The 14,497-nt window shown below is 50.2% G+C and overlaps 1 protein-coding gene across 1 annotated transcript in view; it reads right to left on the bottom strand.

The window, feature by feature from the left end:
• Positions 1 to 3,149, bottom strand: part of LOC141074952 (uncharacterized) — a 156,643-nt gene extending 153,494 nt beyond the window's left edge. The window contains 2 exon segments of the mRNA XM_073562281.1: positions 278 to 422; positions 2,777 to 3,149. Of these exon segments, the coding sequence (XP_073418382.1) occupies positions 278 to 355 (78 nt within the window). The 5' untranslated portion in view covers positions 356 to 422; positions 2,777 to 3,149.
• Between the last annotated feature and the right edge of the window lie 11,348 nt (positions 3,150 to 14,497).

Here is a 14,497-nt window from a genome sequence, read left to right as displayed (position 1 = left end):
CGACTTCAGATCTGACAATCAGTAGAAATCCCGGGATCAATAACCGTCTCCAGTAATCTGGGGCCATAACCGGGAATATTATTACACTCCGGCCATACATCCCGGCCCCTCTACAGCTCTTACAGGGAGTCCCCATGACAACTCCTCCGGGCAGAGAGCTCCACAGAATCACTGCTCTTACAGTAAAGAATCCTTCTCTTCTATTCTGGATTTCCTCTTCCCGATGTCGGACTCGTCACATCGCACAATAAAGCTGATAGAAATGTAGAAGAGTTACCTCTCCGCTCAGCAGGGAGATGATCTCCAGGGCGCAGTGGAATAATCTTCTGGTGGTCTCATTCCTGTCCTCGTCCATCCTCGGGGGTCATTCAGGAGGAGGAATGAACACTGGATCAGCTGGAGGGATCTCGTCCTGCCGGCGTCTTGATGATGAAGGAGAAGATGGAAAACATAAGGGACAATATAATGTGAGATCCAGAATGCATATCTCTATCTATATAGCTAGATAAAGGCATTGTGAGGCCAAAACGTGCTGATTTCTCTGGACTAATAACGTAACCAAAAAGGAGGACGTTTGCTGCTCTCGTTTCTAGTTTTCTGTCAATCATTCTGAAGTGAATATGACAATGTAACTAAGGCTCCGATCACATCTGCAAGACGTCACCGACCACGACCGATGGATCCTATAACTAAGGCTCCGATCACATCTACAAGACGTCACCGACCACGACCGATGGATCCTGTAACTGAGGCTCCGATCACATCTACAAGACGTCACCGACCACGACCGATGGATCCTGTAACTAAAGCTCCGATCACATCTACAAGACGTCACCGACCACGACCGATGGATCCTGTAACTAAGGCTCCGATAACATCTACAAGACGTCACCGACCACGACCGATGGATCCTGTAACTAAGGCTCCGATCACATCTACAAGAAGTCACCGACCACGACCGATGGATCCTGGAACTAAGGCTCCGATCACGACGATGGATCCTGTAACTAAGGCTCCGATCACATCTACAAGAAGTCACCGACCACGACCGATGGATCCTGTAACTAAGGCTCCGATAACATCTACAAGACGTCACCGACCACGACCGATGGATCCTGTAACTAAGGCTCCGATCACATCTACAAGAAGTCACCGACCACGACCGATGGATCCTGTAACTAAGCTCCGATCACATCTACAAGACGTCACCGACCACGACCGATGGATCCTGTACCTAAGGCTCCGATCACATCTACAAGACGTCACCGACCACGACAGATGGATCCTGTAACTAAGGCTCCGATCACATCTACAAGACGTCACCGATGGATCCTGTAACTAAGGCTCCGATCACATCTACAAGACGTCACCGACCACGACCGATGGATCCTGTAACTGAGGCTCCGATCACATCTACAAGACGTCACCGACCACGACCGATGGATCCTGTAACTAAGGCTCCGATCACATCTACAAGACGTCACCGACCACGACCGATGGATCCTGTAACTAAGGCTCCGATCACATCTACAAGACGACACCGACCACAACCGATGGATCCTGTAACTAAGGCTCCGATCACATCTACAAGACGTCACCGATCACGACCGATGGATCCTGTAACTAAGGCTTCGATCACATTTACAAGACGTCACCGACCACGACCGATGGATCCTGTAACTAAGGCTCCGATCATATCTACAAGACGTCACCGACCACGACCGATGGATCCTGTAACTAAGGCTCCGATCACATCTACAAGACGTCACCGACCACGACCGATGGATCCTGTAACTAAGGCTCCGATCACATCTACAAGACGACACCGACCACGACCGATGGATCCTGTAACTAAGGCTCCGATCACATCTACAAGACGTCACCGACCACGACCGATGGATCCTGTAACTAAGGCTCCGATCACATCTACAAGACGACACCGACCACGACCGATGGATCCTGTAACTAAGGCTCCGATCACATCTACAAGACGTCACCGACCACGACCGATGGATCCTGTAACTAAGGCTCCGATCACATCTACAAGACGACACCGACCACGACCGATGGATCCTGTAACTAAGGCTCCGATCACATCTACAAGACGACACCGACCACGACCGATGGATCCTGTAACTAAGGCTCCGATCACATCTACAAGATGTCACCGACCACGACCGATGGATCCTGTAACTAAGGCTCCGATCACATCTACAAGACGACACCGACCACGACCGATGGATCCTGTAACTAAGGCTCCGATCACATCTACAAGACGTCACCGACCACGACCGATGGATCCTGTAACTAAGGCTCCGATCACATCTACAAGACGTCACCGACCACGACCGATGGATCCTGTAACTAAGGCTCCGATCACATCTACAAGACGTCACCGACCACGACCGATGGATCCTGTAACTAAGGCACCGATCACATCTACAAGACGTCACCGACCACGACCGATGGATCCTGTAACTGAGGCTCCGATCACATCTACAAGACGTCACCGACCACGACCGATGGATCCTGTAACTAAGGCTCCGATCACATCTACAAGACGTCACCGACCACGACCGATGGATCCTGTAACTAAGGCTCCGATCACATCTACAAGACGTCACCGACCACGACCGATGGATCCTGTAACTAAGGCTCCGATCACATCTACAAGACGTCACCGACCACGACCGATGGATCCTGTAACTGAGGCTCCGATCACATCTACAAGACGTCAGTGATGACGGATCCTGTCCCGCGGTCTCTGGCTCCTCACCTCGGTGCTGCCGTCGCTCAGGTGCTGGTACACGCTCAGTACTGTGCTGGCTCCCGCAGTTCTCTGTAGATTCGTTGATATTTAGGAGAAGATGAGATTTTCTGTTTTCCAGGTGGAATCTGATGTTGTGAATGATTTGAAGGACCTGTGGTGACGTCACGGTCATGTGATCAGGGGGCGGGGCTCAGTCGTGTGATGGTGACGTCACTGTCATGTGATCAGTAGGGCTCTGCCGTCCGTCTGTCTCCGGTCTCCTCAGTGCTGGTTCCCGCTCTTTCCTGTCAGGACTACACACTGTATCTTCAGCCTTGCTGTGTCCTCAGACTGTCAGCTCCTGGGATCAGGCCCCGGCTTCTCGGTTCTTCTCCTGACATCTATTACTTATAAGCTGTGTTGTTTTTTGTCCTTTCAGAATCAGTTAGTGTTGTGAGGTGCTGGATAAGAGTATAGAGCGTGGAAATAAAGGCATGTTATACACACACACTGTACACACAAACACAATACACACCACACACCGTACACATACTGTACACACACGCTGTACACACACATACTGTACACACACCGTACACACACACACGCCGTACACACACACACGCCGTACACACACACGCTGTACACACACGCTGTACACACACCATACACATACTGTACACACACCGTACACATACTGTACACACACACCGTACACACACCATACACATACTGTGCACACATACTGTACACACACGCTGTACACACACTGTACACACGCCGTACACACACGCTGTACACACACCATACACATACTGTACACACACGCTGTACACACACCATACACATACTGTACACACACGCTGTACACACACCATACACATACTGTACACACACCGTACACACTGTACACATACACCGTACACACCACACACTACACATACTGTACACACACACACGCTGTACACACACCATACACATACTGTACACACATACTGTACACACACCGTACACACACGCTGTACACACCATACACACACCGTACACACTGTACACATACACCGTACACACCACACACACACCGTACACATACTGTACACACACACCGTACACACACACACACACACTGTACACACACACGCTGTACACACACCATACACATACTGTACACACACACTGTACACACACCATACACATACTGTACACACACCATACACATACTGTACACACACACCGTACACACACTGTACACACACCATACACATACTGTACACACACGCTGTACACACACCATACACATACTGTACACACACCATACACATACTGTACACACACACACACACCGTACACACATACTGTACACACACCATACACATACTGTACACACACACTGTACACACACCATACACATACTGTACACACACCGTACACACACGCTGTACACACACCATACACATACTGTACACACATACTGTACACACACACACTGTACACACACACACCGTACACACTGTACACACACACAAATTTGAATAGGGGGAAAATGTGCAGTCGCTGGCAATGGCCTCTAAATAGTAGACAGAGCAGCTCTGTAAGGCAGAAGCTCCAGCTGGCACCAAGAACAGCTGACTGACAGAAGTGCTCGGTGTCGCACCCTCACTGATAGACTTTGCTGACCTATTCTAAGGTTAGTCAGTGTTAGGGTGAGTTTCCACGGTCAGTATTTGCTGCGGATTGGACGCTGCGTACAGCCGCAGAATCCAGATGTGTGCAACCACAGGTGGCAGACCTACGTAACCGGACATGTGGCGCGCCTTTCTAGACCGCAGCATGTCTATTTATCTTCCAGAGATGCGCCGTCTCCGCAAGATAATTAGCAGTCTATGTATAGGGGCAGTGGTTTGGGCGGAGATGGTACCCGCTGCGTCTAAAGCGCTCGGAATCCTCACCGTGGACGCATACCCTAAATGTCATGGACAACCTCGCATGTGTACTTACTTGAATAAATAAAATAAAGTTCGGCTCACCAGTTATGACATCACAAGGATCAGAGCACGGAACCGCCGTGTCAAGGTGTGAAACAGCACTTTATGGGAAAAATCCAGCTCCACGATAAAGTGAAATAAATCCAATTCTTTATTCACTTGAAATTTCAAGCATAGAGGATAAAAGTATCAGCATAGATAGCAGCAAAAGATGCGTTACCAGCGTGTTTCAGCTGTCACAGCACCCTCAGTCATGAAGTTCATGCTTGAAATTTCAAGTAAATAAAGAATTGGATTTTTTTCACTTTATCGTGGAGCTGGATTTTTCCCTCATTGTACTTATTTGAAGCCAGCAAAAAGATTTGGACTTGGGCCAGTTTTGTTTAGGTATTACAGTGAAAAGATCCTTCATGTTCCCCAACTGGAACCATTCTTCCTGACTCCCCTATTACTGCATTGTAATAAAGTCATGTGCAGTAAGAATAGTTTCATATCCCGCTGGTGATCTGGTAATTAACCAGCAGTAGCCCAGTGGGACATCTATTCCCCCAGACTAGTAGTCCGCAGCTTCATTGTTGTAGTCATTCCCTCTTGGACACGATTTTGCAATGTCACGTGTGACTGGATACACCACCTCCAGCAGGGCGAATTTAAACAGAGTTAAGGAAAACACCGGGGAAACCGTTACAATGGAGGGCCCTGCAATAGGGAACAGGGACGTGGAGACCTCCTGCACTCCCCTGAGTCAGTGTCCCTACACTCCTGACGATCCCTAGGCAGGTTCCGCACCTGGCGACGAGCTGGATACCTCAAATCCCTAGTTCACCCTGCACCTATCCCTTTCTAGTGAACTGAACAGTGCAGAAACTAATCCGACCACTGCACTAATACACAAAAGGAAAGTCACAAACGGAAAAACACCACTCCCAGCAACAAAGTACAACACCAAAGTTCAGCTTCACCCCTGAAGCTCGACACCTGAATTCAGCTTCCGCTTGAAGCTATTACACCAGAGCTCCCCTGATCTGCCAGGAACTCCTCTCTGTAGTTCCTTCCTTCACCAGACTTGGTTGGAAATGAGCAATATCACCAACAGTGAGTGACCACCTGCTACTCCTTTATAGGTAGGAGCCAGGGAATCACACCTGCTTCATTATCACGTGCAATAACACTAGCGGCCACCAGGGGCAACTAAATGAAAGTAACCAGAGTGCGATGACCCTAACGGCCACCGGGGGCAAAACTAGAACTAAAACAACCACAGTGTAATGGCCACGGCGGGCAAAACTAACTTTAAGCAAACAGCTTAAATGAAAAAAAAGGTTACTAGTGCAAAATCTGACAATCCAACCTGGATCATGACAGTACCCCTCCTCATTGAGGGGCCTCTGGACCCTCAAGACCGCTCTTCACCAAAAAAAAAACACCTACAGTGTGGACGCCCAGATCCAGAGTTCACCCCAACTACCTGAACTTCAGGTTTATGACAAACGAGCACCGCTGGTATTGGCAATGTATGTTCCGGAGGCACCACCCCTCTCTAAAGCGCCGATCTGGGGAACGAGTGGTGTATGGGCAAGTTTGTGGGTAACTCCAGCTGGTAAGTCTCCGGGCCCTGGATAGCCGACACCAGATACGGCCCGATCACCTGAGAATTCCAGACCCAACACACTTCCACTGGATGTTTTTGGTGGCCACCCATACATGCTCGTTCACACACAGGTCCGGACCTGAACGTTTATTGCCACACATTCGTTTGTCACAATACGGTGAACTCTTTCTGGAACTGACAACAGAGGCGTCCCCCTGTGTCACCACACTCACACCCCCGCAATTCACCAAGGGAAACACCACCCTCCAACCCCTCCCACTACGAGGTCTGCGCCTCTCAGGGTTGGCTAATGGCGAGGGTTGAGCCTTGCCCCTACTCTCCTGCAGCACCCCTGCTGCTCCCACAGGAGAGGAAGGGGACGATTGTAGAGAGACGACAGAGACAGTAGCCCCTAGGCAGCAGTCCTCACCCAACTGCTCCCAGCAGACTACTTCCCTCGTCCACCAATCTAAGACCAGGTTGTTTTTTTTAGACCAAGGGGGGTCCAAAACGATAGGTGCTGGATTTCCCTCCAAGACGTAGTATGACTGGGACTCATCATGATGTCCACTATGCAGCACAATGTCTTCTACGACTTGGTTTAAACCCCCCCTGGCTCAGTGGGACAGAGTTAATGGCCTGGACGCTTATGGGTTTATCCGGCGTCTCACAACTCAGACCACGAGTCTGGACAAACTGAGCATCCACCAAACTGACTTCTGCTCCACTGTCCACAAGCATCGGTATTCCCTCAGGTACCTCGCCAACCATCACCTCTGCTGACATAGTACCTTCTGAGGGCGAGGAGGAAATATACACTCACAGGTCGTCTTCCTCCACACGACCAGGGGGGCACGGCTTCTCTGACAGTACAGAAGTTTCGGCATCAGGCCCAAGGACTAAATCATTAGTCTGCTCACTACAGGGACGTACCCCTTCACCTTGGGGAACACCATGCCACACCATGGGGACACCAACTCCTCCCACCTGCCTGGTTACATCCGCCTGGATAAGCAAGTCCTGCTCCCCAGCAGGGACTCCACGGCACATCCTCGCCAAAGCAGTATATGGACCCTCTAGTTGAGGCAGAGGGTAGGCCTCAGACCCATAATTCCACTGCAGGTGCTGCTTAAACACTTTCAGCTCCTCACTCATCTCAGTGAGGGCCAGCAGCAACTCCTCACCGGTCTGAACTTGGCCCATGGCTCACCAGAGAAAAATGTTATGGTTGGTGATAATATAATGCCACGTGTGACTGGATAAAAAAAAGGGTACTTGTGAAAAAACTCTGTCATAATCCAACCTGGATCATGACAGATTTATTTGCATCCGTATTTTTTCTGCAAATGCATGGAACTGCACCCTGATCAGGATTTGGTTGGAAATGTGAAATTCTGATTTCTGGGGCAGAGAAGAGAGAGATGAGAGGAGAGGGGAGAGAGACTGGTGAACGTGAAAGAAAAAAAAAAGGGACTCCGAGCCTGCGCAGTATGAAATCCGCATGTAGATTGGACGCACGCATCCTGATTCGGGTGCGCCTACATTGATAATCATATGTCTTTTGGACGCGCTGCCATGTATCATGATGTCTGCAGATTTTATAACACCCAAAATTCGCAACAAGCTGCGTTTTGGGAGCACATGGAAAATCCTGATGCTTACTGATCCTGGTGCAAACGCAGGTCCATGCATCCCTATGTTAAGTATAGAGATCTAATCTGGATCAGGATGCATCAGGATTGCTACTCTTCACAACGCACCGTACCAAAAGACTAGTGTGAAAACAGACCACTCTTGCAGCCCCTAACCTGGTGCCCCCATGTTATATACATGCTCCCAATACATTTTATTAACATTAACACCATAGGGCACAAGCCCTTCCTTCACTGTATGACAGAACAGCATGCGGACATAGTCTACATTATATCTGCATTCTGTTCCCATACAGTTTCATCACTTTCCCATACAGCACATCCCTTGCTTTCGAGCATGCTCAGTCCCACAAAACAGATCCCTGCACACGGAAGCACATGGATCCGTGTTGTCCTGGATCTGTGCTTCATAGAGCTCCATTTTATTTCCAGACGTGTAGCCATGGATCCGTGCGTGTCCCTGTGCCTGCGAGTTTTTTAGACAGAGCTGCAACAAGTTAAGTTTCTGTGCGTCTGATAAAATATGCAGACACGGATCCGTGGGAAAACGGTGACAACAGGATGAACATGCAAGTCCAGGTTTTCAGTGCCCCGGGGGAAGGAGCCTCAGTGGCCCCTATAACACATGCCACGATTCATGATGCACAGATCAGTAATCTTGGTACAGTACAGTGCAGAGATGTCACTTCTTCCTTTACATGAGTGTTTTCTATTGTAGCTTCTCCATCACAGTGACGCACATATACGTCTTTTGGGATTTGTGCTACAGCCATGGTTTATGTGTATCTGTTACACTGTAGACTGTGAGCCCTCGCGGGCAGGGTGCTCTCTCCAGTACACTGTAGACTGTGAGCCCTCGGGGGCAGGGTCCCCTCTCCAGTACACTGTAGACTGTGAGCCCTCGCGGGCAGGGTCCTCTCTCCGGTACACTGTAGACTGTGAGCCCTCGGGGGCAGGGTCCTCTCTCCGGTACACTGTAGACTGTGAGCACTCGCGGGCCAGGTTCCTCTCTCCAGTACTCTAGACTGTGAGCCCTCGCGGGCAGGGTCATCTCTCCTGTACACTGTAGACTGTGAGCCCTCGTGGGCAGGGTCCTCACTCCGGTACACTGTAGACTGTGAGCCCTCGCGGGCAGGGTCCACTCTCTGGTACACTGTAGGCTGTGAGCCCTCGGGGGCAGGGTGCTCTCTCCGGTACACTGTAGACTGTGAGCCCTCGCGGGCAGGGTCCACTCTCTGGTACACTGTAGGCTGTGAGCCCTCGTGGGCAGGGTCATCTCTCCGGTACACTGTAGACTGTGAGCCCTCGGGGGCAGGATCCTCTCTCCAGTACACTGTAGACTGTGAGCCCTCTGGGGCAGGGTCCCCTCTCCAGTACACTGTAGACTGTGAGCCCTCGCGGGCAGGGTCCTCTCTCCGGTACACTGTAGACTGTGAGCCCTCGGGGGCAGGGTCCTCTCTCCGGTACACTGTAGACTGTGAGCACTCGCGGGCCAGGTTCCTCTCTCCAGTACTCTAGACTGTGAGCCCTCGCGGGCAGGGTCATCTCTCCGGTACACTGTAGACTGTGAGCCCTCGTGGGCAGGGTCCTCACTCCGGTACACTGTAGACTGTGAGCCCTCGCGGGCAGGGTCCACTCTCTGGTACACTGTAGGCTGTGAGCCCTCACGGGCAGGGTGCTCTCTCCGGTACACTGTAGACTGTGAGCCCTCGCGGGCAGGGTCCTCTCTCCGGTACACTGTAGACTGTGAGCCCTCGTGGGCCAGGTTCCTCTCTCCAGTACTCTAGACTGTGAGCCCTCGCGGGCAGGGTCCTCTCTCTGGTACACTGTAAACTGAGCCCTCGTGGGCAGGGTCCTCTCTCCAGTACTCTAGACTGTGAGCCCTCGCGGGCAGGGTCCTCTCTCTGGTACACTGTAAACTGAGCCCTCGTGGGCAGGGTCCTCTCTCTGGTGCACTGTAGACTGTGAGCCCTCGTGGGCAGGGTCCTCACTCCGGTACACTGTAAACTGTGAGCCCTCGTGGGCAGGGTCCACTCTCCGGTACACTGTAGACTGTGAGCCCTCACGGGCAGGGTGCTCTCTCCGGTACACTGTAGACTGTGAGCCCTCGCGGGCAGGGTCCTCTCTCCGGTACACTGTGGACTGTGAGCCCTCACAAGCAGTGTCCTCTCTCCAGTACACTGTAGAATGTGAGCCCTCGCAGGCAGCATCCTCTCTCCGGTACACTGTAGACTGTGAGCCCTCGCGGGTAGGATCCTCTCTCCGGTACCTGTTGCTGACTTGTATTGTTCATAATTAGTGATGAGTGAGCACTAAAATGCTCGGGTCGAGCAAATTGGAATACTCGGGTACTCGGACAGAACAATGAGCCCAATGTAAGTCTATGGGAGACCAGAACATTTTTATCACGCCCCCCCTTGGGTCCTTTCAAGGTCTAAAAACGTCTGAAATTGACGGGATCAGTGCTCAATCGACCCGGGAACATCATGGCGAAGACCCCTGGAAGCATGTCTGACTCCCAGGTCACTGCTGTGACCAATGTTGTCAGAGTGTTACGCCACTTTTACCGGCGCACACTAAAACATACAAAAACGAAACCAATAATTAAACCAAAACAAAAATGTTCCTCCACCACTTGGGCTATGTTCACACGTAGCGTTTTTGATGCATTTTTCAACGTTAACATTGCTTTCAAACAGGACAAATGCATTCACTGGGAAATGTCATTTTAACATTTTACAACCTTCTTTGTCCATGTGGTGTGTGACACATCATCAGACACATCTTGTATTATTTATGAAGGAGGGACTCTGAAAGTCACAAAGTCTATTTTTATAAGGCTAGCAGTCGGCCCTCACTATTCTTAGAGAGCCATCAGGCGGCTATGCTTTGTTGTTCCCATTATTAAACAGTGGGTCTCCTATATTGTTATTGCGTATGCAGTGAGTGGCAGGGCTGCCCAAAATTTGGATGCACCCCAACGACCCATTGAACAGACGTTATGGATGACCACATGCAACCATTGTTCCCAGTATTCATTTGGTACTCCCATACTGTTTGCTTCTGCATTGAATGCAACGCCTGCCCTGCACCTAGGTTACTCGCACCCCAAAAAGCCTTTGAACACACGTACTGGATGGCCACAGGAAAACCAACGTTCCCATTATTCTGATTTTTTTAAGTCACCTAAAGTTTGCCCATGAAGTGAATACAAGGTCTACCCAAAATTTGCACACACTCCAATCCGCCAAGGAAGAAATGTGGAGGATGGCTTCCGAAAAATGTTTTCCTAGTTTAAAGGAGCAGATCTCCTGTACTTGTAATGCCCATACACTAAGTGTATGGGCAGAAAAACATTTCCCCCTGGAGGGTACACATCAACATACTTTCTAAATATTTTTTTAAAAGGGCATCAAAAACACCCTTTTACACAATAAGTTGGCTGTTCCATCACGGACCACGATTACCCTGGTGATCTAGTGGTGGTGTTGGAAGAGACGTGGAGGATGACCTACTAAAATTGTTTTCCCAGTTTAAAGGAGCGGGTCTCCTATACTTGTAATGCCCATACACTAAGTGTATGGGCCGACAAAAAATTTTCCCTGGGGGGGTACACATCAATGTGTAAATATTTTAGGAACGGGCATCATAAACACCCTTGAAAAAAATTACTTGGCTGTTGCATCACAGAATACGTTCACACTGGTGAACTAGTGGTGGTGTCAGAAGAGTCGTGGAGGATGGCCTCCAAAACATTTATTCACAGTTTAAACGAGTAGGCCTCCTATATTTGTAATGCCCATACACTAAGTATATGGGCTTAAAAATATTTCCCCCGGGGGGGGGGGGAGGGTACACATCAACATACTGTGTCATTTTTTTTTTTTTACGGCCATCATAAACACCCTTGCAAAAAGCTATAGTGGCTGTTGCATCACGGAACACGTTCACCCTGGTGATCTAGAGGTGGTGTCGGAAAAGATGTGGAGGATGTCCTCGTAAAAATGTTTTCCCAGTTTAAAGGAGCGGGACTCCTATACTTGTAATGCCCTGACAAACATTTCACCCCTGGGGGTACACATCAACATATTTGTTAAAAAATTTGTTACGGGTATTATAAGCACCCTTGCAAAAATTTCTAGTGGCTTTTGCATCACAGACCACGGTCACCATGGTGATCTAATGGTGGTGGATGATGAGAAGGAGGAGGATAACACCAAATAGCCAATATCAGGATGCGTATACCCATGTGTGGGTATGAAGAAGTGCATGGGAATACACCGCCCAAAAAAATACACTGGATTTGAGGTTATGTGTCATTGTTATCATTCGGTGGTGTACAGAAGTCTGGCCCAATCCAGCCCTTGTTCATTATTTTAGGAGTCAGCCCGTCAGCAGTTTCAGTTGACAGGCGGATGCGCTTATCAGTTATGATTCCACCAACGGCACTAAAAACCCGCTCTGACAAAAATCTAGCGGCAGGGCAGGTCAGGACCTCCAAGGTGTAGAGAGCCAGTTCATGCCACGTGTCCTGCTTGCATACCCAATAATTGAAAGGCACAGAGGAATCACGGAGGACGTTGGTACGGTCAGCAAGGTACTCCCTCAGCATCTTCCCAAACTTTGCACTCCTTGTGACAGTACCCCGCGCCTCTTGGCCCGGGCGATGGGAGGGTCTGAGAAAACTCTCCCAGAACTTTGCCAGTATTCCCCTGCCTCTGCTGGCTTGGAGTTGTGTGTCTCTCACCTGTACTCCTTGGTTGTCCAACAAACTGAGACATCTGCTGCCAGCGTTTTCAGATGGGAATTTTTTTAATAATTCCACAACAAGGGCCCTCTGGTACTGCACCATTTTAATAGACCTGTCTGCCTCTGGAAGAAGAGATTGAAAGTTCTCCTTGTAGCGTGGGTCTAGAAGTGCCACCAACCAGTAATGAGTGTTACCGTAAATTTTCATAATGCGAGGGTCATGGGAAAGGCAGCACAACATAAAGTCAGCTATGCATGCCAGACTGGTAACATGCAAGCCTTCCGTATCCTCACCAATAGGATGACTGACCATGGTGTCCTCCTCCTCCCTGTCCTCAGGCCATCCACTCTGAACAGACAGTATGACAGTTGTGCTTGTAGTACCATCTATAGCGCATGAAAGTAACTCCTGTTCTTCCTCCTCCTCCTCTTCCTCATTGTCAACCAATCCACGCTGGGCTGTGTGTAATCACCCGGTATGGTTCTTTGCTCCATGTCCTCGTGCTCCGCCTGCAATGCATCCTCTTTCTTTGTGAGCAGAGACCTTTTCAGACCTTGTCACACACAACCATGCCTTGCTGAGATTCAGCGGTGTCAGCCACGGATCTGAGTGCTCTTTCAGAGCTGTCCACAACTCTTCAGCACTGTGCAGTTTGTCACCTAAGTATATTAGCTTCAGTATAGCCTGATGGGCTGAGGCAGTGATGCAGTGCTTCCAGCTTGGATTGATGAGGTCATTTAGGAGATGGAGGCTGAAGAGGAGGAGGATGAGGTTAAGGGCCCCGTCACACATAGCGATCTCGCTAGCGAGATCGCTGCTGAGTCACAAGTTTTGTGACACAACAGCGATCTCACCAGCGAGATCGCTGTGTGACAGCGATCAGTGACCGGCCTCCCCTGCCGGTATCGCTGATCGCTCTTGGAAAGCCCTGGACATTTCTTCGGTCGCTGGTCTCCCACTGGCCAGCACGCATCCCTGCGTGTGACAGGCGGGAGACCAGCAATCAGCTGGTAACTAATGTACACATCAGGTATCTAAGGGACGTGCATCCCTTAGATACCCGATGTGTACCTTAGTTACCAGCCCGCTGATGCAGGGAGCTTGCAACTAAGGTACACATCGGGTTTCTAAATGACGCATGTCCCTTAGATACCCGATGTGTACCTTAGTTACCAGCTCCCTGCATCAGCGCGCTGGTAACTAACGAACACAGCGACGCCGTGCGCTCGGCGTCGCTGGTGCTGATCGCTGGTGAAGCTGTCTGTTTGACAGCTCACCAGCGATCATGTAGCGATTCACCAGCGATCCTGACACGTTGATATCGTTGCCGGGATCACTGGTGAGTCGCTATGTGTGACGGTGCCCTTAGACTGTGGGGGCAACCCTGATTGACGTAGGGCACGCAATCCTCGGCGTCGGGAGGGCGTGTTCCATTCCAAGGTCCGTCAGGCTCTCGGCTTCCACTATGTTAACCCAGGGTGCCATCAGCGAGATGTAGCGTCCCTGCCCACAATCACTTGTCCATGGTTATGTGTACTAACCCAGTAACATAATTGTTCAGGGCACGGGTAATGTTGAGGGACACATGCTTGGGTAATGCCGGGACGGCACACCGGGAGAAATAGTGGCAGCTGGTGACTGAGTACCTTGGGATGGCGGCTGCCATCAGGTTGCAGAAAGCTTCCGTCTCCACAAGCCTAAAAGGCAACATTTCGACCACAAGCAGACGAGAAATGTGTGAATTTAGTACTGTGGCCTGTGGGGCATTGG

Source organism: Dendrobates tinctorius, unplaced genomic scaffold, assembly GCF_039654945.1.
Source record: "Dendrobates tinctorius isolate UK_male_01 unplaced genomic scaffold, ASM3965494v1 ptg000342l, whole genome shotgun sequence".
NCBI classification, from domain to species: Eukaryota; Metazoa; Chordata; class Amphibia; order Anura; family Dendrobatidae; genus Dendrobates; species Dendrobates tinctorius.
This window is presented reverse-complemented; position numbering and strand designations above follow the sequence as displayed.